General features: G+C 37.2%; 4 protein-coding genes across 6 annotated transcripts; 2 read left to right on the forward strand and 2 right to left on the reverse strand.

Annotated features, from left to right (window-relative positions):
• The first annotated feature begins 1,825 nt into the window (after positions 1-1,825).
• On the forward strand, positions 1,826-3,567 carry LOC117635572 (protein EARLY RESPONSIVE TO DEHYDRATION 15). The gene is made up of 3 exons (XM_034369875.1): positions 1,826-1,910; positions 2,729-3,057; positions 3,174-3,567. The coding sequence occupies exons 2-3, from the start codon at positions 2,751-2,753 to the stop codon at positions 3,317-3,319; spliced, it is 453 nt and encodes a 150-aa protein (XP_034225766.1). The 5' UTR covers positions 1,826-1,910; positions 2,729-2,750; the 3' UTR covers positions 3,320-3,567.
• A 1,727-nt stretch (positions 3,568-5,294) lies between these two features.
• On the reverse strand, positions 5,295-9,969 carry LOC117636120 (GTP-binding protein BRASSINAZOLE INSENSITIVE PALE GREEN 2, chloroplastic). Of its 2 annotated transcripts, XM_034370585.1 has the most exons (4): positions 9,697-9,811; positions 8,247-9,601; positions 7,026-7,193; positions 5,295-5,871 (listed from the first exon to the last, which is right to left on the reverse strand). In XM_034370585.1, exons 1-4 carry the CDS (start codon positions 9,809-9,811, stop codon positions 5,521-5,523), a joined length of 1,989 nt encoding a protein of 662 aa, XP_034226476.1. In that variant the 3' UTR covers positions 5,295-5,520. The 2 variants fall into 2 exon arrangements, with proteins under 2 accessions (XP_034226476.1, XP_034226477.1); XM_034370586.1 differs by lacking the exon at positions 7,026-7,193 and having other exon boundaries at positions 9,697-9,969.
• A 931-nt stretch (positions 9,970-10,900) lies between these two features.
• On the reverse strand, positions 10,901-11,843 carry LOC117635583 (probable F-box protein At5g04010). The gene has a single exon (XM_034369891.1). It carries the CDS (start codon positions 11,773-11,775, stop codon positions 11,032-11,034), a length of 744 nt encoding a protein of 247 aa, XP_034225782.1. The 5' UTR covers positions 11,776-11,843; the 3' UTR covers positions 10,901-11,031.
• Positions 11,844-17,782: 5,939 nt separating this feature from the next.
• On the forward strand, positions 17,783-24,546 carry LOC117634906. 2 transcript variants are annotated; one of them, XM_034369183.1, is made up of 13 exons: positions 17,783-17,890; positions 17,971-18,072; positions 18,239-18,363; positions 18,502-18,599; positions 18,728-18,779; positions 19,102-19,194; positions 19,519-19,629; positions 20,017-20,347; positions 20,662-21,170; positions 21,804-21,913; positions 23,009-23,067; positions 23,150-23,337; positions 24,281-24,546. In XM_034369183.1, exons 1-13 carry the CDS (start codon positions 17,836-17,838, stop codon positions 24,467-24,469), a joined length of 2,022 nt encoding a protein of 673 aa, XP_034225074.1. In that variant the 5' UTR covers positions 17,783-17,835; the 3' UTR covers positions 24,470-24,546. The 2 variants fall into 2 exon arrangements, with proteins under 2 accessions (XP_034225074.1, XP_034225075.1); XM_034369184.1 differs by having other exon boundaries at positions 23,219-23,337.
• The last annotated feature ends 52 nt before the right edge of the window (positions 24,547-24,598 follow it).

Here is a 24,598-nt window from a genome sequence, read left to right on the forward strand (position 1 = left end):
TTCTAGAGCTTTTGATGATGAGTTAGAGGGTGTAATCTTGACCCTTCAAGATTGCGTTGCCTGGGCCCCATTTTGTACCAACGGCTGTGATTGGATTGTGATAACCATGACGATGGACCGCCGACACATGAGAGATTTACCTCTTTTGTCTTTCTCAATGAAGGCATTGTGCCAGCCGAGGGGCCAAAAGGATACATCAAACATGCAGGCCAACAAGACTCAAATCATCATTTCCACACAAAAATTCGACCCAAAAAAAAAAAAAGGTGAAAAATATCAAGACCCAAGGCTCAAGTGAGCGATGGATTTCAAATATCTTCCTTAGATTTCCAAGCATATGGAAAAATAGAACCAAAAACTTCTATTGTTGAAAAATTCTCATCCAAGTGCTAAATCATCAACTCCCTATTTGTTGGAGTCTTCGTATATTTGTTCAAGATATTTGGAAGTTGCTTTAAAATTTTAATTACTTTTCCTTGCGTCATGTTTATCGAGAAATAAATTAGTGAGTGATATCCTTGCAAAATATGGACATACTTATACGAATCCTTATATTTGGCTAGGTCATTTTCATGAAGAAGTTTTACATAGACTGCAATTTGATAGGTATTTTATAAAGATCCCTCAAGGCCCTTATTTGTACAGTTTTGTTTGTTTGAAAAAAATAAACATGGAGGTACTAAAAATATAGGCATATTTGCAAATTGTTTTGATAAGAAAAACAAAAACAAGAGAAAACAAGTAAGAGCATCTCTAAAGGATTTGGTATGGGCTCTTCAATTCTTATCATTTTATGTTTTTAGGGCAATTTGAAGTACCATGTAATAATCAATAAATTTAGCAGAACAAAATTCTTACCCAACTAAATTTCTGGTTTTCATTTTACATAAATTATGGTTCCCTAAATTTGGTTTTTCCTTATTGAGTCAAGTTTAAATTATTAATTTATAATTTTCTATGAGAACAAAATTAACCAAATATCACTAAACTAAATTATCGCTCCCCTAATCTAAATAACAACTTGAAATTCCTAAAGTTAATGATTTAAATTAAAGATATATTTTAATTTGCCTTTTAATGATGAGTAATCCATGTACTATTTCAATCACATAATTTTCGTCTCGATTCTTTCAATTCAATCAATGTCATCCTATCCTCTTATGACGCGCATAAACTATCATGTTGGACATCAATTTAGTCTAATTCTGCGCCAAAATTGATCACATGTGAGGCGCATAATCCACTTCTTAAGAACAAACTTATCTGTATACTCTCATTAACGACTATTTATATTGATCACATGTCTCAAACGTAATATTTTTTTACAAAATTTACATAAAATATAACGTTGATGTTCAACATAAGAATATAAGAGGGATATTGGTCGACTTTAAACAAAAATGACATGTTTAAAATGGTAAATGAGTACTTCAACCAAAAAAAAAAAAAAAAAACATGAGTAGAAAACCTTCAAATTTTATTAACTTGGTACTAAACATGATTTGGAATACCGTATTGGCGCAGGCAACAAAACAAAAATGGGGCTCACATTTTGCACGATGGATTTTGTGGCAAAGTGGCGTGGTCGTATCGGTCCTGAGTCCTGACCCATCCAGTCAAAGTCAATGAACAACAGCTAGTTACCGTGTGACAACAATCAGGCGATCAACGGCTGAAAACAGTTGTAGCGGCTCCAAAATCAGCAGTCCGTACAGTACAAACCAGTGGGCTGGCTCGGTACACCCGAACCTTAGGTTCGTAACTCCCAACCACAGAGGCTGGGATTTCCGTCTCTATATAAACCGCCCTCCCCCTCTCTCTCGCTCTCACACGTATTTCTTGGGTCAATCCCTTCACCTCAAATTTCGCACGCAGATATTTTCTTCTTCTTCGCTCAAAGCTTCGCAGAGGTAATGAAAACAAGTTCTCCAGTTTTCTTCTCGATAACTTTTATCGCTTGCTTTTTTGTTAATTAATGGATCTCTTGGTTTACGAACATGCTTTTACTTCGTGTTTGGTTGCTGAGAAAACGAAACATGGAATCTTGAACGATAGAAAACTAGGTTTTGGTGGCGGAACGAAATTAAGGCCAGAAGGTTCAAGTGATTATGTAAAAGATGCTGTTGAGTGAATGATTTAGCTGTATAAGGGTTTGGTTTGTCTTTACCTTTTCTGATTGGTAGATCTGGTTGTGTTTGGTTGTTCAGAAAGCACAAAATTGGTGAAGGAAATTGAAGATTTGAAAGTCGGATTTTTTAATTTATTTGATCTACAGCTTTTGATGACTATGATCTTTGGAGAACTTTTTCGTATTTAATTTTAAAGATTAAATATTTTAAAAAAAAATTTGTAATTGGATGAGCTTTTTGGTTTATGTAATTATCCATTTGATATAGAAATGTTTAGATTCTAGTCAGTGTTTCTAGATTTTCAAAACTTTTGGTGGGAAATATATTAGATTTATATAAAATCAACAATTCTAATGATTTTCAAAGGGACACCATAATGGTTTAAGCCATCAGTTTCGCAAGGCTGATCTGGATTTAAACCATGGTGGTGTTGGAGATTTTTAATAATTGAGTATGCAAACAAGTGCATTGCCCAGAAACAGGTTGATCTTATGAATTGCATTTGCTGTCTTCAATTTGACATGTACTTGTATGGAACATGGAAATGCGAAGCCTAAGAGAAGATTTAGTATCTCATTTACTGCATTTTCCCTTTGCAGTTGAATTGCGCTGTGGCCAAAGATGGCACTGGTTTCAGGAAGATCAACGTTGAACCCGAATGCCCCACTCTTTATCCCAGCTGCTCTTAAGCAGGTGGAGGATTTCTCCCCTGAATGGTGGCAACTGGTTACCACTTCCACATGGTACCACGACTACTGGCTCAGTCAACAGGGTGAGGATGGCTTTTATGATAATGCCCAGGGTGACGTTGACAATGTTGCAGATTTGCTTCCAGAGACCTTTGATCTCGATGCTGGTGAGGACTTCTCCAGTTTAGAAGCGCAGTTTGAGGAGTTCCTTCAATTGTCTCAGACTGAAAGTAAAAATGGTATGAACAACTACTCCAAGAGAATGTAGATTATTGGCAATTGGGATGTAAAAATTTGATGCAGTTTCCGAAATGCTGTTAGACTGTTGGACTCAAATTTTCTTTTGGAACAACAGGGTTGGAAACAAGTACTGCGGTCTTGAAGAATTTGAAATCACTGGAAGACAAACGTTCCCCAGTGGAGCCAAGGAGGTATGCTGAGAAGCCTGCCAAGCATGTGAGCCCGAAATGCAGCCCCCGCTTCATCCAGCAGCCCCGTTGAAAGCAGCTAGCTTGTAGTGGCTTCTTTCGTAGTTTAGCCAATGGCAAAACCTAAGTAATTTGTAGTTTTTCCGCTCTCTGTAATTTTTCTGTATAGAGCAAGGTTGAAACACTTGCTTGCTTCCATCCTTGTTCATTCCGATGCGCTTTCTGTTCAGTTTACCAAAAATACCCTTTGGGTACGAAACTTGTAAAAAAAAAAAAAAAAAAAGTTTAACAGCAGAAGTAAAAAGAGAAAATTTTATATTTCTTGATGTGTATCATATTTAAGTTTTGGCAATTGTTAAGCTTATTTAGCAAGCTTGAGCAACTTTTAAGTTTTAACATGTTTAGGAGTTTCCCGCTAATGGGTTTTTGGACAACGGTTTTTACTAGCATTTTTTCAGTTTAATTAAGCATTTTAATTCTGTAATTAGACCCATAATTTGTTCATCATGCTCCACCAAATAAATTTTTTTCATCAAATTTTGTTTTCATCCCTCAACAAATTGTGCTACGTTTAATTTAATTTCTCTCAAATTAAAAAAAATAAAAATAAGAAACACCAATCATATTCCCCTTCTACATTAGTTTGGGAAAATCTTATCCTAAAAGAAGCAATTCAGTCATCGCCAACTTCCTTAGGTCATCTAAAATCTTGGCTTAAAAGAATGATTCAGTATAATTTGCACCCCCTTCAACCAATCATCTCAGAAGAAACTAAAGTAAGTGATTTTATTTTTCCTATTGGGAATTGGAATGTTGATTTACTAAATTTGTGTTTTCATGAGGAAGACGTTAAGACTATTACATTTATCCCTTTGAGTGTTAATTATCACAAAGATCGATGGATGTGGCATTATACTACTAATGGAATTTATTATGTGAAAAGTGGATATATGCTGAAGATGTCAAAGAAAAAGGATTGCAATGGGGCTGTTGGATCTTCTTCGGAACCAAGAGTTCAAAATGCTTTCTGGAGGAAAGTTTGGTCCCAAGAGGTACCACAAAAAATCTTATATTTTAATTGGAGAGCTATTAAGAATTATTTTCCTTGCAGATCTAATCTGTTGAAAAGGAAAATAATTTCTGAGGACTCTTGCCCCATATGTAATGTGAATTCTGAGAGTGTAATTCATGCTTTGTGGAGTTATCCTAATGCCCAAAAAGTTTGGAAAAAAGTGTTGTTCAGGGAGGTTTTCACAGGGCTAAACTTTTCCAACTATGGGGATTTGTTTGAAATTGCCACTATGTATCTTTCGAAGTATGAAATGCGATTGTTTTTATATATCTGCTGGAGTTTATGGCAAAACAGAAATAAAGCTGTTATTGAAGGTCGTTCTTGTGCACAAGATGTGATTTTTAACAGAGCTCATCACTTGGCTGGTGAATATGGAAGTCTTGTAAAAGGGGAACCTAATTTAATTGTAGAGAAGCAACCAAATGGTCTCCTCCTCCAGCTGGTAAATATAAACTGAATGTTGATCCTGCTTTTATTCCCGAAACAGGTGTGGGTGGAATTGACACTGTTGTTAGAAATGACAAAGGGGAAGTGATGGTGGCTATGGCCCTTCCTCTTGCCAGTGCCACCTCATCTAAACATGCGGAGATCATGACGTTTCTTTTCGAGATGAAATTTGCTCGGGATGCTGGTTTTTCTTCCATTTTAATTGAATCTGATTCACAAGGGGTGGTAAATGATGTAAAGAAGGACGAGGAAGAGTCATGGGCATAAGATGGGCATCTTATTGATGATATTAAGAGGAGTCTGCAACACTTTGAAGATGTTATTATCTCTTTTAGTCCAAGAAGGGGTAACCAAGTAGCTCATTTTCTAGCAAAGCATGCTCTTAATTGTAATACTATGGTAACTTGGATTGAAGAGGTTCCCTTCTGGCTGGAATTAATTGTAAACGATGACATGGTTGTATCCTCTTAATTGTTATCAATGAGTTCTTCTTTGGCAAAAATTAAAAAAAAAATAAATAAAAAAAAAATAAAAAAATAAAAATCCTAAACCAGGAAACAGTATTCATGATTTATATAATCCCACCAACATACTTAACGCTAAGGTTTACTCAAAACAATGTCAGCATACAATCATTTTTCCTTCGATTAAACTAGAGGAACTGTTCCTTTAAACTGCGACTCGCTTCTCAGAGCTACAAGATTGACCATGTTTCCAGCGGCAAATGATGCAGAGCAAGCATGCTTATCTTCTCTTCAAATGGACGCCTCTGAAAGGAAATCTGTACTCTCCATTTCGAGCTTTTTCCTTTGAGCTTCAAGTTTGCTTTGGTTTCCAATGGCCTCGGATATTGCCTTCGGTAGCCAAAACCCAGGTCTCTCAAGAGATCGTGCTCGATCAAGAACTAGTGGTTCTCTCAAAGTGATTTCAATGCCATCATATGCCCACAATGCCAAGGTTGCTTCCCCTTTGAGACCTATAGAAAACCAACCTAAACCAGCTATTGCAATATCAACGCTATTTACATCCCAACTTGCTCCGGACACTTTGATTTCCCTCTCTTCCCATGTGCCCATCTCAAAAGCACGGTCGGCACCAATTGGAGGCTGCAAAAGTATAAGCCGTGTACGGTCAGTAAAAAGTACACTTAACCAAAGGAGCCCCTTCATGTTATTTCTTGAAATATTCAAAGGGGAAAAGAAACTAATTAATGAAGATTGGGGGCAATTGAACATAGTACTAACGGTGTCCTTCAATTGATGGTTATCAATTTGAGTAACCAAAAAAATTACATATATAATAATGATTATCAATCAATTGGAAGGATGCCAAGGATGCTACCGTTCATTTGACCTTTCCATGATAGTAAAGTGCCTTTGAGTTTGAAGACTAATCAAACATTAACATAGCTTACTTTAGTGCAAAGCATGTCACAAATGCAGACACAAGAACCTTTCAAGACAACATTTGCTACAGTAGATCATAAAAATGATACTATGTTACAAGAAAAACCATTTCAAAACAAACTGCAAATAGGTATTGCAGGTCTCTTCTGCTCCAAATTATGCTGCAATCTCAACGCTACTTCAAAACAGTCAGGCAGACAACTGAAAACATTTTCTCTTCGTTATGTTTGAGCATTTAGGTTCACTTATAGACTAGTCCTGGACACAAAATATGGTTGTGCTGGATGAAAAGTATGCTGGAGCTTGAGGATCCCACCTATAGACTTATTGTCTCTTCGTTATGTTTGAGCATCTAACTTTTCTATAATATTTCCTATTGTACTTCTGTTTGGTGATGCATCAGTATGCTTGAGGAGCCCATTTTGTCTTAAATTGCAAAGCAGTGGAAAATTTCCAACAAATCAATCAGATTCATTGTCAACATTACATATTCTAGGAGAGGTTTCGTCCTTCGTGACTATAGGGTAAGCTGGAATCTTCAGTGGATTCAGAGCACTATAAAGCTACACCCCCTCACAGATTCCAAAGAATCCGGTCAAACATTTGGTGGGCCTTTTCTGTGTTAATGACTAAGTTCTTACTGCTTACTAAGTTTCAAATGATGAATCCATTGGTGCTATAAAAGACAATTTTCTAGATGAGATTTCAGTAACAATCATTTTATATTACCTGCATATGTCAGGACTATAATATCCTTATGAGTTTTTAGATCCAAAATTAAATTGCATTGAGCTAGCTATGCTATAAAATGCATAATAATGGCGAAGATGTATCTAACTGGGATAAAGAACTACCTGCAACCTAACACCACCATGTTTCCTCCATGTCTCATCAGCATTTTCTATCTTCCCCATATGTAAAGAAATATTTGGCGAAGCCCAAACAGTTAAATAAATTGTTTCCACAGAAGCTTGAATAAGGTCTAGTCTCACTAAACCACCGACATGTATGGTTTGCCCTGCCTGCAGATATCAAACATATGAATTTTTAAATCCCATAGCACTTAGGTTGAGTCAACCCCTCCCCTTCAAAATTTACTAGTCCGTGCTCATGCATCGGCAAATAGTATATACATGTAAGGACTTTCTTCTCATTTTAAAATTTTAAAGTAGAATCTAAATAGAATATTGAATTGATAACTTTGGGGCCTGCTTGATAATGCTTATGATTTTCGTTTTTAGTCTTTCTCTTCCTTGCTAGGTTAAAGAGATAGTGGGAAAACCTAATGGTGAAAGGAGGGAGGGAGGTGCGCTGCGAGGAAGAAATGAGGGATGGAGATAGGATGTGAGGAAGATATGAAGGAGAATACGTTAAAGAAACTAGAGTTGTCATGGTTTTTGCATTTTATTCCTGAATCATTTTATTGTGCAGTTATTTGTCTTTCCCTGTATTTAATTAAAAATAAAAACCATAAACGTCTTTCTCACCAAAAAGCCTCTTAACAACTTAAAGCAATTGAAACAAAAACTATGAAAACTGGAAACACTAGACATAATAGTAAAAAACACCCAAACTATTAATCTGATGTTCACTCCTTGCTTCATTATAGAATAAAGCTACGTGTTCCTGCCATATCAAGTAAACAAAATAATCTAAAATCTACTGAATTTTAGAAAGCCTCTTTTGCCACTGAAAAAGCATGTTCATAGACATAACATCTAAGATAAATCCAGTACAACAATTCAACTTAAACTTCACAAATCATTCATAACCTGCAACGTAAAATAAGAAACCAGAAGAAGGATTAATTGCTTACAGAAGCGGTCAAGTTTACATGTCTTTTGATTAGGGCGGAACAGTGGGGAGCTATGATCAAGAGGTTATTGAAAATGTTCATATGTTATTAATATGATCAATTATTAGGATTTCAACAAGAAGTCTCAAGAATTAGTGTTCTACTAGCTTTAGTCAAATGTGCATAAGGATAAAATACTGATGAATGCACATAACAACTACAAACATATTTAAAGAAAAAATGGTCCAAAAATAAAACAAAATGGTAACAACTAACTTGCCTTTATCCTATAAGTCCGAGGACGAAGCTCCTTCCGTATTTCAACCATTTTCTGTTCATCCCTATTCAATCTCATGGACACCAAATAGGGATGTAGAAGTCCTGGAGTGTCAAACAACTTTGCCTTAGCCGACAAAATCCCCCCAACTCTCAGGATCCCCAGTGTTGTCCCAGGAACTGGTGCTTCAGTGAGCTTTGTAACCTTTGCACCTTCTTTCTTTGCCAATGCATTTATTAGAGTAGACTTGCCTGCATTTTGAGCCCCAATAACCCATACATTCCCTCGAGGACCAGCCAATTCTTTGAGGAAGGACAACAAATTCCTGACACCCAAATCCTTATGAGAACTAACCATATAAACCCCACTTAGCTTAGGTCCCCCTCCAGCCTTAGCACGATGGCGGACCCATTTATCCAATCTAGCAGGTGATACTTGTGATGGGAGGAGATCAACCTTTGTGGCCACAAGGACAAGCTTTGGCAGTCTTTTTTTAAGCCTAGGATCATTTTCAGTTCCTCTTAATGCTGCAAACAATGACTTTGCAGCCCGTTTAGGGAATGACCCATCAAAATCAACACAATCAACAACCATAACCACGACAGGATTGGCACTTGCAGCAGGTTTAATTAACCGGGTAGCAATCAACCTATCAAAATCAAAATCAGGCATTAAATTTTCAGCTGCTTGATTCTTCACCTGCCCATAATTTCTTAACGAATGACATCGCGCACACACTGTAACCTCTTCTTTCTCTTTCTGCGCCTCTCTAGCCATTCTCTTCTTTTCTGCTTTAGGAATCTTCTTCTTCTTCATTTTCTCTATAGTTTCCTCCTTAATGTTACCGTACCCAACCCCTGCCGGAGAAAAACCATCCAAATCCAAATCATTTTCTTCCTTCCCCAACAACTTACCTTCCAAGTCATCTGAATCCCAGTCAAACTCATCCCCCATTTCCAATTCACTTTCTTCTTCATCACTTTCTTCATACTTACCCTCAATTCCATCAAAAAATTCCTCTTCTTCTTCTTCTTCTTCATCATCAAACTCTTCAAATTCATCCTCAACACCCTCCTCGCCATCTGACAATTCTGATACAGTAAGCTTCCTTTTCTGATAATACCCAGGAAGGTTTGGGTCCTTATCTTGCATAAAGACCCCACAGCCAGGGCAAAATGGCCCATTTCTCTCATCCTCATCTCTTCCTTCACTCAAAAATGGGTTTCCAATTCCACCACCTTTTCTTCGTGTAATCTTCCCATGAACTTTCTGGGCTGTCTCTATGTTTTGTTGGTTGTTTACAGCAAAATTTATAAATGAAACTTTGTTGCCATGTTTGTTTTTGTCTAAATTAAAGCCTAAGAAACCAAAAAACAGTGTTATTTGAATGCGGTTGCAGTTCTAGCTAAAGAAAAGAAAAGTGAATGAAAATGGAGAAGTGGAGTGCGTTTACCTGCTGAAAGGTGAGCTTTCGGAATTGGGTTTTCGTGTATGTTGCCATTGTTGAGAAGCTTCAAGCTCAGCTTTGCTGTTGAAGGAAGAGTTACTATAGATAACAAAGTTGTCATTTTGTTCAAGGGAAGGAGAGAGTGGGAAGAAGAAGACCAAGTTGTGTGCCTACGCTTTGGATGGCAAAGGGCGGGTAGAGAGTTCGGGTCGGGTCGGGTCGGCCATTCGAGTTCGTGCTTGTGTGTTTCTGGGCCTGAAATAGGTCAGGGATGCGCACTTCAATGGATCAGGCTTGAACGTGGTTGCAGACTAAATAAAGATTTTTATACACTCGTGTCTATAGATTTTAGGGACATTTTGTTTTTGTTTTTTTTTGTTTTTTGACAAAAATTCAATTTTCGTTTTTGTAGCATGATGAAATTTTTACTTTAATACATGTAGTTTCAAAACTGTAAGTTGACCCTTTATTGCAATTGAAGGACACATTCATACTTACGTTAAGAAAACTAGTAAGTTGACCTTGTAGTTTGATTTTTATTACAATTTAAGGACACATTCAGATTTACATTCAATATTTTTAACGGAATAAACATGTGTCTCTTACGTTGATGGGTATTTTGGACGGAATTTTGGATTGTCTTGAAAGTTTTTAGAAATGACTTGGATGTCTTTGCGTTAGTCCTCCTTGGAATGGTGCTAAACTTTTCTTGCTTTTGGTGTGTCCTCATTCTATAACGTGGTCCTGCATTTTGCCAGAAGAAAATGTTACTTCGTTGTTGGTCCTGCCTTAAAACAATACTTACACGCACAAAGTTGTTGAAACAAAAATAAAAAGGAAGTTGTAAGAAAAACAAAATGTGGTGAAACATCATATAGCTCTAAGCCATGTCTTTGTTTTTGGTCAAGCTCTAAGCCATGTTTTGTCCCAGCCAGCAAGGTACCTCTTTTGCACCAAGCCATGTCCTTAAGTTTGTCCCATGCCTTAGGTAAGTTAGGCATATTATCTTTTACACACACACACACAAACAAACATGTTAATGACACATTTTTAAATATAATAAAACACAATTATTAATTTATTGACTGGAAATGATCTTATTAAAGATATAGGTCAATCTAATACGTTTTGTTTGGACTGTATCTGTATGGCAGGACCCAGGTTGACCTTCTCCTGGGTTTCAAAAGCACCCCCAAAAAAAAAAAAGGAATTTGAGCCATAGTCCTTGCTTGTATATATCAGTTCCGATTTGTTTTTCTGGGCACCAAACACCCAATAAACAGCTTGTAGGCCAAACTACAAATTACATTAAAAATAAAAATAAAAGATGATGTAATTAGTTCATACAGCACAAGGTAGAAGAAAATGTTGCAAGTATCTCAGAGCATCATCAACGCTCACGTATCTCCAATTTACAACACATAAAATCCCCACACTCACTTTCTTCACCTTCCTCCTTCCATCACAAAACCCCAACTTCAAATCCGCCACAATCCCACTACAAGCAACCGCACTCAAACGGCAACAACACCCCGGAGAAGGAAGCTCCTCCGAAAACCAACCCTCCACCCCTCCTTTACCTTTACAATTTTCCATCATCCCAAAAACACCCCTCCACCCTTCCAACACCACGTTCCACGTCACTCTCACCACCTCCTCATCTTCCAATGCCTCAAACACATCGTAGTTATCAACATCGATGTCGAACTTGAAGATGCCATTGGGATCGAGGGTTAGCTCATTTCCGGGTTTTGCGAGAGTGCAGAAACTGTTTGATGATGAATTGTTGTGGCGGAAGATGTTGATTGTGAAGATGAGGTTGTCCAGAAGAAGGCGGGGTTTCGGGGGCGTTTGTCGGCGGCGTTTGGCAGCGGAGCAGCCAATGACATAGAGGCGGCGGTAGGGGACGGTAGGGTTTGTGATTTTGAGGGTAGAGAGAGAAGGGAAATTGGATGTGCAAATTGGCTTCCAAAGGTGATCAGAGGACATGGAAATGAGCCATGACTTGCACACACATGAGGCTACGGCTAGGGATTTGGGGTCAAGATGGTGACAAACTAGGTCAAGGACTTCCCATGGGGCCATGGTGACAACGAAAATCCGTGCTCGCAGAATGTTATATATTCGGTGTTGTTCGGTGTTTTGTTTGAAACCAAAATATCAAAGAGAGTTGAAAAATTAGTGGTTTGAAGGTGACGGTGGTTAAAAGTGGAGGGCTGTGGTGTTTGGGGGGAGAGGCACTCAGGCACGTGGAGGAATGTGGCGTTTTGCATGGATATGAGTTGCCACGTTAGATTGCAGTGTGTGTTTTGAGGATTCTGAGCGGAACACACGTGCCACTCATGGATGTACATGTGCTAGTTACTTACTAATTACTAGCTACAAACGTATATTATTTGCTGTGTCACCTCACCAGTTTACTATATAGAAGGAGATCATACCAAATACCAATGATGTAATAACATGGTTGGTGTTGAGCCAAATTTGCTGTGTCACCTCTGTTTGTGCCAAATGTGCTTCGAATCGATCTTGGTCAAGTTATGATTAAATTTTCGTTCTAAATTTTTGTTTGTAGGTTTCAATGGCAATTCAAGAGGTGTGGACTATGCGGGGTGGGGTTGGGGTGGTGATGGTTGCCACATGCAGTTCCTGGGGAGGATCCGATAAAAAGAGAGAAAATTTATTATCATCATTTTTTTTCACATGTAGCATTCATTTCAGCTAAAAAATGGTCCCACTTATTTCATATAATTGTTTTTAATAATATTTTAACGGACTTAACGACATGATAATGTGAATCACCAAATTTTAGTTAATGGGATAATGTAGGTCATTTTGATTTCCAGGAGTAATGTGAGATATGGCTATAATTTTAAAAAGTAATTAAGCTTTTATTTTTATTTTTTAAAAGAATGAAAACCCAACAGTTACCTCCAATTTGACGACTTATATTTAGTATGAGTAAAATCTAATGGTAAAAAAAAAAAAAATTCAGTGGTCAAAATGTTAATATTAATTAATATGAATCATATCCAACTCCCAAAATTATTCCACACTCTATAATTACCTATCCATTGTTTATATTTATGAAACAAAGTTTTGTTGTCGAAATTCGAATCGGGACTAGGTATGTCGTTTCCATCCCTATTTCCATTAATTTTTTTCCCTCCATCCTCATCATACATGTAAAATTGAAATCGGCGATTCCCCATCACTTGCCTTTGTTGGGGAAACGAATGCCCCTAGCACTTAAGAGACTCTCTTAGCCCAGAGTGAGGGATCACAATAAGGAGTAACTAAAGTAGGCAGTACCGCGGTTTGACGGAAGCTTTTGGACCTAGCAAAAGGACTTTAAGCCTTTGCACAAGCAAGCGCGAGAGAAGCAAGCAAAGTAGAAGCTTTGCCAGAAGCAAGACGAGGAAGCGGAGCAAGCCCCCCGACCGACTAAAATACAACAGTCGCGACCTACTTTGATTCAAAAGAAACACCCCGCTCCATTATATATATTCTAAATGAGATAGGTTTGAGTTGGGGATTAAAATACCATTCCACCCTACCCCCAAATTTCCCCATACCCAACTCATTAGAATATCAAAACCTCGAGAAGTCCCTAACTTGTGAGGAAAATTGTAATCCCTTGTATAGATGAGTAATTATATATGAAAGAGAAAAATCTAAATTTGAGTGTTACCTTTTTTTCAATTTTTATTACAAAACCTCGGCGGAATGAGGAAAATCTAAGTCCTTTTTGGAGATGGTGGCACTGTTCCACTTTAAGACAAGACTGTTGTTTGGAAAAAGAAAATGTATGGTAGCATGTGTAGATTTATTCACTGATGTTTAATAATTTGTACATGATTATAGGGTTTTTTGGTTGAATTATGAAAGGGTTTTCACATCTAAGCTTATAAATAGGGCTCAAAATATAAAAAAAGGATTTTTGTAGAAATGTCAACTAAACTTATACCTCAGTTTCAATTTGTTACTCTAAAGAAAAATTTAAGAGAAATGTCACCTTAATTTTTCAAAATCCATGATTCGCCATCTTACTTTAACACCATCTAATTTTCCATCCATTTTAAGGGTATTCAAGGGTATTTTAAAAATAGAAAATTCATTTATTTGAAAAAGTGTATTAAAAAAAAAAATCTCACCGGTGCGATGTGTTTTGGGGGTGGGGGAGAAGGGAGAGAGAGGTCTCTTTTTTCTCTCTTTTTTTATCCTTAAAAATGGAAAAACTAAAACACCCTTTAAAATGGATGAAAAATTGGATTGTGTTAAAGTAAGATGACAAATCATATATTTTGAAATTTTAAGGTGACATTTCTCTTAAATTTTTCTTTAAGGTATAAGTTCAAGTGACTTTTTTATTAACAAAAATCCCTATAAAAAAAAATCCTATAATATTCAAATTTTAGGAAAAAAACCTATTTGACTTTTGCAAGGATCAAATACTATACATGACAGGACCCGACCCAATTTCCGCTTTGGAATCCGAGTCGAATCCTGTGCATGTCCGACATCTGGCGAATATCGGGCACAAAAGACCTTTTTACCCTTCTCGTCTTAAATTCTTTTCAGATTTTCCTTAGACTTCTGCCGAAATTTCGGCAGAGTCTCCCCTGTATTTTGACCAATCCCAAAATTTTTTCACCTGTTAAACAATCAATAAATTCACACCAACTGCCAGAATATCTCAAGTAACCAATTTCAACTCTAGTTTCTCAGTTTCAACTAGATATCAGAGCATTTTTCTAAATTTTTCAGGGTTTCAAGGGTTTTCTACGAAACTCTACCTTACGTGGTGACGCGGAAACTTTGAATGGCCCGGTGGTGGATCCCGTGCACTTCTACGGCCTGGGGGCGAAAAACAAGTTGAAAAATGTGAGTGGACATAAATAAGGTTCTTTAGAAACAACTTTATAACCATAATAACCCCCATTGCAAAAATAGTTAAATAAAACTGAATACGTACTCTCCATTTAAAGCATACTAAACTCAAGGCATTCTATATAAATCATATTCAAGCTCGAAAAGTTTCACACAAAAGCACTGAAATCAAAGCTTGCATAAAACATTGAAATCAAACTTGTATAAAAGCTCTGTACTCAAACCTTGCAAAACTGAACAAATATATAAAGGTATTAATGCTTGAAAAAAAATCAGAGAAGTTGATATAAAATCACTGAAAATCATAATTAAATAAAGAAAACTCAAAATCCTTTGAAAATACCACATATTTGTACCCCTGTCATATCCGTCAATTCCCCTGGCAGGTCTCGGGTGCCACGCAGTCTACCCGAGCCGCAAACTGGCGAAATCAGGGGACTATGATCAGCCTGTCCCGCCGGCAGATTCCTCGATGACACCAAGTCAGCTCGAGTCGCTCTGGCAGGATGCAGGGGACCGTAGTCAGCCTGATCCGCAATCCTGGCAGGTCTTGGGGACACAGAGTCAGCCGAGCCGCAATCCTGGCAGGTCTCGGGACACCAAGTCTGCCGAGCCGCAAATCCTGGCACTCACGGTCCGAGCGTCCCCGTAACTCGTGAGGCAAAGTCAAGTGCACTGACATAAACTGAAATCGGACTGGATGTCCGTAGACATCGGTCCAACTGTGGGTAATCACCAAAGAAAATGGGTACGAGGTGGTTTTAAAATAAATTCCTTTAGAAAAATATCTGAGTAATAACTGTAAAGTTCAAGTTGTGCTGCGGTCTCAACTGATTCCAACCTCAAACTCTGTTTCTATAACTAGTAAATAAGCAGCACAGACTTATAGAACTATTACTGTACTAATCATGTTCGGAACCACCATAAAGCTTACTCAAGATCAAATAAAGAAATTTATTCAAATAAACTCATTTATAAAAACTCATTTATATAAAATCAATATAAAAATCTTATTTATAGAAATTCTTTATATAACTCATTTATATAAAATAATTCATGAAAGAAAGTCCACTCACAGATGGTCCGAGCTAATTTGACCCTTCGAAGGTCTCAACTGCGGGTCGACCGGACCCCTGGTGCCTGATTATCCATAAATAATTAATCAATAAACTGCTGAATAAAAGAATTAAATTAAATACCCTGCCCCCGGCTCTTAGAAATACGTGCATTCAAATCCCAGTTACTCCTGAGCTCACATTAGCTTTTTAGACTCTTAGGTCAGTTTTGGAAGACCCGACGCTTAGTTAAGCGATAAGCTGTCAGATCGGCCGACCCGGGACCCCGCGGGTCCACGGCCTCCGATGGCCAATCTGGGCTTCTCTAAAGGTTCCTCATAGAGAAGGAACCATGTTCCGTGAATTTGGTCCGAAACGGACGGTCGGATTAGCCAAAATCGCGTTATCACTTAAAATCCAAACCCTAGCCCCAGGGTTTGCGATTCCGGAGTATCTGGGACTCCGATTCGCAATCCGTCGAATCCTACATGATCCTGAGGTCATGTAGACCGACATATCCGAAATTCAGCGCGATCCGACGATTTGACGACACTGCACCCACGGATCGCGCGATATGGAAAATCCGTTCGGGGCTCAAACGGACTTCGAATTGAGATCCGCGAAATCCTACGTGCTCGTGACGACACGAGGGTCACAAAACTGTACAGAATTACTTCACCACCCTCGCCCACGCGCCCCAGCACTCGCGGGCAGATTCGGGTGTCTAAAGCGATTTCGGGTGGCCGAAAAATCTCAGAACCAAGACTCCAAACTCCTACCCTAGGTGAAACACCCCATTTGGAGTCACTTTTGTTCTTGGACACACCCCAAAAAGTGACCAGAAACAGTAGTTTTAGGCGGCCGAAGTTTCAGCCAAAATTCAAGTCGACAATTGATCGCTTTAGAGCTAAAATCGATCGAAACCCATACACCCATCAGCTAGAACACAAAAAATAGCTGAGAAACCATACCTTACTCGATCGATTTGGTGGAGAAACGAAGGAGAAATTCGTGCTGGAAAATCGGGTGGACTCGGACGAACCTCCGTCGGAAAACATGGTTTTCCGATCAGCTCAGGGCGGCCCAAGGGTGGAGGTCGGTCAGGTTTTGACGGCGAGAGGGAGGCGGACCCGATGGTACCCGCGGCGGAGATCGGCTCGGCTTGTGGTGGCCGGGCCGTCTTGTTGAAGTCGAAGGGTCGCACGACTAGGGTGCGACGGGAGAGAGAGAGAGGAAGAGAGAGAAACTGACGGGGGAGAGGAGAGAGATGAGATAAAAATCTGACTTTTTGACCAAATTACCATTTTGCTCTTCGCGGTTTTTAGACCAAATCTTCTTCGTTACAGCTCCGATTCGGGTCTACTCCGTGTCCACGAACTCGTTTCGCCGCGCTCTACGCAATGGCGTAAGCGGAATTCCCAAATTATTTCTCGATTAAAAAGTTAAATTTTCCCCCATTAAAATATGCGAGAGCAAACTTGTCTTTTTACTAAAAGATATTTTCCTTACTTTTTAGATATTTTCTTTCTTTTTAGATATTTTGTTTTGGGTTATTACAATACAAGTCTTAAAAAACCTAAAAATTAAAACACTGCCATCAATGCTTTTTTTTTTTCTTTCTAAAAATCATAATGCAAGGATAATAATGGTATTTCACACATCATCTATATATATAAAGCAAAAGGCAGAGAATGATGAAACATTTAAAATACCAGAAAATGCCCCTAATTAATTCAAACATTTAGAATTAAAATTATTAATTAAATGAGGATAATATTGTAAATTTACATTTCTTTATATTAAAAAATTAAAATTAAAAACAAAATCAGATAATAAGCCATATTTTTTTGGAACATAACTACCCATGTTATCTTTTTCTTAATTCTTTAAAAAAAAAAAAAAAACAATTGGCACATGCATCAGCATGTACCAAAGGGGTAGTTGAAATTAAAAAAAATAGTTAACTGATCATTTTTGGATTTTTTTTTCTTTAATTTATAGATTTTAGTGTTTATATATAAAATCAACGGAAGAAAGTGAATTTCTCAAAAGAAAAAAAAAAGAAGTGCTTTTATTAGTGGGGTATAAATAAAACATCCCGTCCCATTGTCACTTAAAAGTTGGTCTTCATTTCTTTCCCGCCTATTTAACCCTCTCACTCTTCCCACTTCCAAAATCAAAAACCACACATTCATTTCTTATGGCGCCAAGAAAGACCGCAACACCGTCTTCCACACGCTCTCCGATCCCAATCGGTAAAGAAAATCTCACAGAAGAAACCCTAACGGTAGAAATTCAATTCCATTCGCTGACCCTAATCGCTTGTCCTTCGCAGGTAATTGCGAGGTCACAGTGGAAGCAGGTAATTTCAGTTGCCAGTCGGACCCCAACACCCTCCAAATCTCCGTTTCCAGGAGCGCCAAAATCAGCATCTCAGGTACTTATTCGACAACCATTTCCACCTTTCCCAACAGTTATCTTTAAAACCAAACAAAGTCCAAATCTTTAACACTTTTATTTAAAAAAATAAAAAATAAAAAATTTGCATTCGTATTTAAGTAAGTTACCGTCGATTGTGCTTATTGGGTTGTTGTTTATGGCAGTGAGGAAAGAGATGGAGAGAAATAATGATAGTATTGCGGCATATGAAACATTTCTAGTTGGTAATCCTTCGTTCGTGGTTGTTAATCCCAAAGATGCCGATAGCTGTCAAAAATCTTATCTCCAGGTAATTCTGTTATGCTAATCTTCCCTTGTTTCTGTGTGTGTGAATGTGAAATAGTTGCCCTCTTTATCTGTTAGTTTTATTGACCTAACATCTTTACGTTTCTGCTAAGGATGATCTCATATGGGTATTTCCTTGTAGGAAGTACTAAAGATGTATATTAGGGAACTTCCTGCAATGAATTTTGCTGCCAATACTGGAAAGCAATCAATGTTTCTAGAAAGATGCGTTACAAATGGGTATCATTATCTAACTTCTTATAAACCTTTCGTTAGTTGTGTGCCTATTTTTGTTTTCACATCTTGTCTCGACATCTATGAAGGTGGCTTTTGATCATCTATATATATATATATATATTTTGTTTCAGGAAATATTGCACTTTGCTTTTGAAATCGCAATCCGTGGGAGATTCTGAAGAGGTAGGCTTGCTGTCCTCTTTTTTCTGGTGCTTTTGTCAACTGAATTTTTACCCCTGCACATTTGTGTCCATGTTGATAATTTTCTCTCCCCTTTCGTCCACTTACACTCCCTTTTGTTTTTTTAAATACTTTTTACTATAACATACAAGGGAGTGTAAGTGGACAAAAGAGGAGTGGGAAAATCAGCTCCCTTTAAATTATATTGTATTTAGGCTTGAATAGAGTTACTGCATGGGAATGAAATTCAGTAGCCTTTTTTTTCCCGTAATGATAATTGTTGTTCTTCTGTTTTCTTCCTTTCCCCTCTGTTTTATTTTTGCAGGTTATAGCTGCAATCACTTACCAAATAGTTCCTGCTGATACACAGTATGCTGAGATTCCTCTTGCTGCTGTCAGTTCAATTTACCAGCACAAGGTCTTTTATCTCCTATGTTTTTTTTTTTTTTTTTGCAGTTCTTTTTATTCTTTATTGTGTTACTTTTGATTAAAGTTTTGTTTAGTGTTGGGATGCTGTTCCTCTGAGATATATGTTTCGATTCTTAAGAATGAGAACAAACTTACACCCAATAAACATGATTAAATGCTCCTTTCTAAGAATGAATATTGTTTGTTTGGTTGTTACTTATGTGCCTTTCAATATTTCCCCTCCCCCATATTAACTCTCTAGTACCACAAAGAATTTTGTGGGATTATTTGGAAATTGCTTTTACTGGTTAACTAAAAAAATCAGTAATTCCAGGGATTTGGTAGCTGCTTGTTCATGGAGCTGAGAAAGAGACTTCAAAGTGTTGGTATATGTACAATATTCTGTTGGGGAGACAAGGATTCTGAAGGATTTTGGCTTAAACAGGTAATTCATGATGTAGATCCTCAGAATTGGAGCAGGATATAGTAACTCTACTTTCATCTTGGTTTTGGCAATCATTATTTTGTTTGTTCTGTTTGAATGAAGATGGAAATATTGTATCACAAGAAAGTAATTCTCTCCTCATTGTCTCTCTTTCTCTCTCTTGCTTATATAAACGCGGCCTGCATGCACAACATAATTAATCTAAGATTTAGATAGAGAAGGAAACTTCTTAAAGATATACATCTGACAGTATGGGGGTACGTTTTCTGGAAATTTAGTGCCATATGCTGCTTCTTTTCATTTTTGTTTCCTTTTAAAATACTGTTAAAAATTATGTTCATTTGATTTTCAATTTTGAAGTTTTCTAGAAATTGATCGAAACTGCAGGGGTTTGTATCAATAGCAGAGGTGGATACCAAGGGTAAATGCCGCAGGATACCTATTAAAGCTGACATTCGTCGAGCATTATGCTTTCCTGGTGGTTCAACCCTCATGGTTTTACATCTTAACCAGGATGTTTCCTCAAATACTGCAGAATCTTTGAAGTTGGGCATTTTATTGAAGCCTAATGGAAAGTCATCTACTGCTTCGGAAAACCAACTGCCGGGATTTTCTAAAGGGAATTACACTACTCTGAATACAGAAAATCAAATGTCTTTAAGAAGTGAAAATTGTCAGCCTGAAAATTTGGTAAATGGACTTCCAAGAGAAGATAAAGGTAGGTAGTTTTGGGTTTATTCAAGTTCTTTGAACTTCCAGTGGTTTCGTTATACATACATACATACATACATACATACATACATACATATATATATATATATATATATAATATACCTATAAACAAAAGGGTATGCATCATATGAATGCACGTTTTCTTACTGTAGATTAAACCATTATGAAAATTCTTAATCAAAATGAAAATTTTTTCATTTACAAACACTAATCGATTGACATTTCAGTTGCCCATATATCTTGCATAGACAACTTCAATCTGTTATGATGGCAAGTATTAAAGATTTATGTTTTTGGTAGGTTCTCAGTGTCGGGAAACAATGCAGTGTATCAGGGATCCAGTTCATCTCTTCAGAGAGGACTCCAGCAAGTTCGTCAGTGCAGCAGAGGTATTCACTAGTGGCGTTGATGCTGATGTAAGGCACTGTTCTTGCTCCAAACAAGTTTCATGTGCAAAGAGAAAGGTCTGGGAAGCTTCAATGTCATCATTGAAGTCAAAGAAAGTAAAGGGAAGCCATCAAGTTGGCTGCCAATCTGAGTCTAACTTCAGTTTAGTTTCAGAAACTGATGGAAGTGATTCTTGTCTACGAGGGTGCTCCTTTGTTTCTTACAAAGACAAACCTTTAGTTGCAGATCCTCCTAGAGATCTTTTGGGTAGTAGTTACAAGGAAAAAAATGCTGAAGAATGTGGACCCGTTAATATTACATCAGAAACTTTAGTCAGGAAGGAATTTCAGACACAGAGAGAATTCTTTAAAATCATGTTGATGAATATTGCTGATGATACCAAGAAAGCAAATCTCACAAAGGTATACATTCTATTAATTCTGTTTGTCAAATATCAATAATTGATATCAATTTCATTCTTATTTTGGCATCCATTTTTGAGTTGAAGATCATGTCTTCTATCTGCAGACTGCAGTTTGCTACCACAACAACTTAATTCATAATGTGTGTGCATGTCTTTGTTCAATCATGATTCTCTATCTTTGAACTCACCATACAAAAAGAGTGGGGTGAATAATCTAGGGCTTCTGAATGGACCTGGTAGATATTTATTTTATTTTGACATTAGAAAGGGGACCAATTAATATCTTAGAGGTGATACAATACTGTAATCCTTTCCTCCTTGCTCAGTTGTTCCTATGCGTGACCTGATCATGGGCGCGGCTTGGAGATCATTCCTAAAAGAATAAGATCTCCCATCCTCCAAACTAATATAATGTGCCAGAAAAGATGAGTTTGTTGGTTATATAAATAAGGAGGCTGTGCTTTTTTGTTTTTGATCATTTTAATGCATTTCCTTTACTTTTTCTTGTTACACTGATAATCGTTTTTCAGTTTTAGGGTCCAATATTTTGGAATGAAATTTAATTATTTTCCCCTCCACTGCATATAATTATTTTGAGTTTTGTTGATTTTTATATTTGTTTTATATACAGGTAATTGAGGACCTTGGTGGTGCTATTACGTCTGATGGAAGCACAAGCACACATGTTGTCACGGGGAAAGTGAGAACAACTTTGAATTTTTGTACTGCTCTTTGTTCAGGGTTAGTAGTCAATCTCTCTCTCTCTCTCTCTCTCTCTCTTGTTCTGCTACTGTCATTGCTAGTGCAAAAATCTGTTACATTTGATGATCTCATAGGTTTTGTAGTCAATTATGTAAATTACAAGCCTTTATGAAGTGATCTTCTTTACTAATTATATGCTGAACATATTCCTCAAATCTTCAATAGGTACTATGATAGAAGGGGGACTTCCTTTGTGTCCACACACATTATGCTTTCAAAAAGTACTATTACATTAACACTCATTCTGTAATGAGGGGCTCCTCGAAGTGTAGGTCCTCTCTCCTCTGGGATTGAGGGTGGATGCTTGCATCCTGTGGCATTCACTGAGGAGCTAATCTTGCCTAATCCTCTAGCTTATTTAAAAATAAAAAAAACTAAACTTATATGTTTAGTTAAACCAAAATGGCAGAAAAATATTTCACATGGGAGAATGCCAGTTATATCAAGTTGGGTTGTGTAATCACAGTCAAACTTCATTGGTGGAGTTAATGTATTATGGAAGTTATGTATTTAGGATCACTGGATTTGTTTATGTGGCGATTAAGATTGATTGGAATCCACAACACAGTAGTGAGAGATACGTTAATTTTTTTTATAAAGAAAATTTCTGTTCCTTTCTCCTTTTTATTGTGTGGTGAAAGTAGGGTAAGGATAGCTGTGGGTTAGGTAGCTCTCAGAAGCATATCGCTCTGATAACATGTAGAAAAGAACATTTAAAAAAGGGAGAAGACGATCATCATATTTTGTCATTCCTCAGTTGAGTAATATACGTAGCCTTATATAGCCTCAATAAACACAAAGGTCGGTGAATGCTCAATCAAATCAACTAATTTAGCGCAATCAGTAGCCAGAGTTTAGTTATACGGAAAAAAAGTAGCCATAATTTAGCTATACAAAATCAACAGTATTAGCTCAATCATCCCCAAACATAGGTTGTTTATAGCCTACATGAACAACACATGTGTAAGCCCCAATTATGAACAACTCATTTCTGCTTATAGCTTTAATTTATTAGGAAAAGTCTAGTATTGTTTGTCCTATAATATATTTAATAGAGCTTTCTGTGCTGTGCAGAGCTTGGATAGTTTCTCCCAGCTGGTTGAAAGAAAGCTTTCGTCAAGGAAGATATGTGGGTGAGTTGAATTGACTATGGTTCGGTTGTATTAGTAACACCTTAAGCATTTTTTTTCCCATTGTTGGATTTCTTTTTTTCAGATGAATCATCTTACATATTAGATGATAAAGAATATGTGCTCAAATATAAAACTGAGTTAAGAGGTGCAGTTCTCAGAGCAAAAGCAAGTCCCCAAGGCTTGCTTAAAGGCTACGATGTATGCATAGCAGCTCATGTTCAACCCACTGCTAGGATGTTATCTTCCATTGTCAGGTCTGCTGGAGGAAATGTAAGTTCCTCACTCTGAATCTAAATGTGAACATTGTAATGGTCTAGGGGAATGGCATCTTGCATTTTGTATGTCATACTTATAAAATGAATTTTTAGCAAATGAAACCTACCACCAAACTGGCAGGATGTGTTTTAGAAAACATTAATTTCAACCAGAAAATGTTTTCGCTGCTAACTATGTGTTTTGTGCTTCAATATTTATCTTCACCTTTATTAGTTTCTAGAGGAAGCAACGAAATTAAAAAAATTCATGTTTTACAAAAGTGTCAAGATATAAACTCAAGATTCTCAAATTTGGACATGGACACACCAGCTTGAGCATGATGCAATTTCAACATAGCATTTTCCGTATTTTCCCCGTCTTCATTAAACTGCTCAGAACTGGTTGTGTGACAAGTGTTAGGTTCACTGTGCTTGATCTTTACTGGTTATCATAAACATGGTTGTGGATTCTGGAGATTGTAATTCCTTAAATTGATTATTATCTATTATAGGGATAGGGATCTATAAGAGGGTAATATGGGGAGAAAGGATGACCAGAATGTCTCTTGGCATTTTGTCTTGAAAACAATTTCGTACATTCTTTCTTAATACTTCACTTTTATATAATCATTGTTCTCCCATCTGTCAGGAGATAAACTGTTAATGGTAATGATATTAATCTGGAATGTTTACTCCTCTGTTAGTCTCAAAACTATCTTAAACTTTTTGGGAGGAATATCGAATTTGCCATTGGGAGGGATATTGTTGCCAGTATACAATATTGAGCTTGTGAATTTTAATGACGTACATGCCCCCACTTTGTTTGTATACCTGTTTGCCATGTTCATTTTCCTTCATTGTGGCTTTCAGAACTAAAACGCTGCTAGTCAATGTTTTATTTCTAAGTAGTGTCTTCATATTATAACGGTCGACACTGATTAATGTTGGATCAAATTCAGATTATTAGTGAATTGGAGAAAGTAAATGAAGCTTCAAAAACAATCTTTGTGGCATGCGAAGAAGACATGGAAGAAGTATTGTTGGCTGTAAAGAAGGGGGTATGGACATTTAGCAGTGATTGGCTTATGAACTGTGTCATGGGACAAGAGCTTGACTTGGAGGCTCCCCAGTTTGCCGAGTCCCTTTGATGAACTCATATGCATGGTGTGGATATCTCTAGTGAATGTAAATATCTCATAACAGTAAATTAAAATATATTCTAGAACTCTTTTTGTTATAATTTTTGTTTATAATATATTCTAGAACTCTTTTAACCA

This window comes from Prunus dulcis, chromosome 7, assembly GCF_902201215.1.
Source record: "Prunus dulcis chromosome 7, ALMONDv2, whole genome shotgun sequence".
Lineage (NCBI taxonomy): Eukaryota > Viridiplantae > Streptophyta > Magnoliopsida > Rosales > Rosaceae > Prunus > Prunus dulcis.

Excerpts from the sequence above, each read along its gene's own strand:
- LOC117635583 (XM_034369891.1), bottom strand. The coding sequence starts at position 11,775 with ATGGCCCCATGGGAAGTCCTTGACCTAGTTTGTCACCATCTTGACCCC.
- LOC117635572 (XM_034369875.1), top strand. The coding sequence starts at position 2,751 with ATGGCACTGGTTTCAGGAAGATCAACGTTGAACCCGAATGCCCCACTC. Across the intron at positions 3,058-3,173 it reads TCAGACTGAAAGTAAAAATG|GGTTGGAAACAAGTACTGCG; the intron begins GTATGAACAACT and ends TTGGAACAACAG.
- LOC117636120 (XM_034370585.1), bottom strand. The coding sequence starts at position 9,811 with ATGACAACTTTGTTATCTATAGTAACTCTTCCTTCAACAGCAAAGCTG. Across the intron at positions 7,194-8,246 it reads CTCGGACTTATAGGATAAAG|GCAGGGCAAACCATACATGT; the intron begins GCAAGTTAGTTG and ends TGATATCTGCAG. Across the intron at positions 5,872-7,025 it reads ATGGTGGTGTTAGGTTGCAG|CCTCCAATTGGTGCCGACCG; the intron begins GTAGTTCTTTAT and ends ATACTTTTGCAG.
- LOC117634906 (XM_034369183.1), top strand. The coding sequence starts at position 17,836 with ATGGCGCCAAGAAAGACCGCAACACCGTCTTCCACACGCTCTCCGATC. Across the intron at positions 18,073-18,238 it reads CGCCAAAATCAGCATCTCAG|TGAGGAAAGAGATGGAGAGA; the intron begins GTACTTATTCGA and ends TGTTTATGGCAG. Across the intron at positions 21,914-23,008 it reads TGTACTGCTCTTTGTTCAGG|AGCTTGGATAGTTTCTCCCA; the intron begins GTTAGTAGTCAA and ends TGTGCTGTGCAG.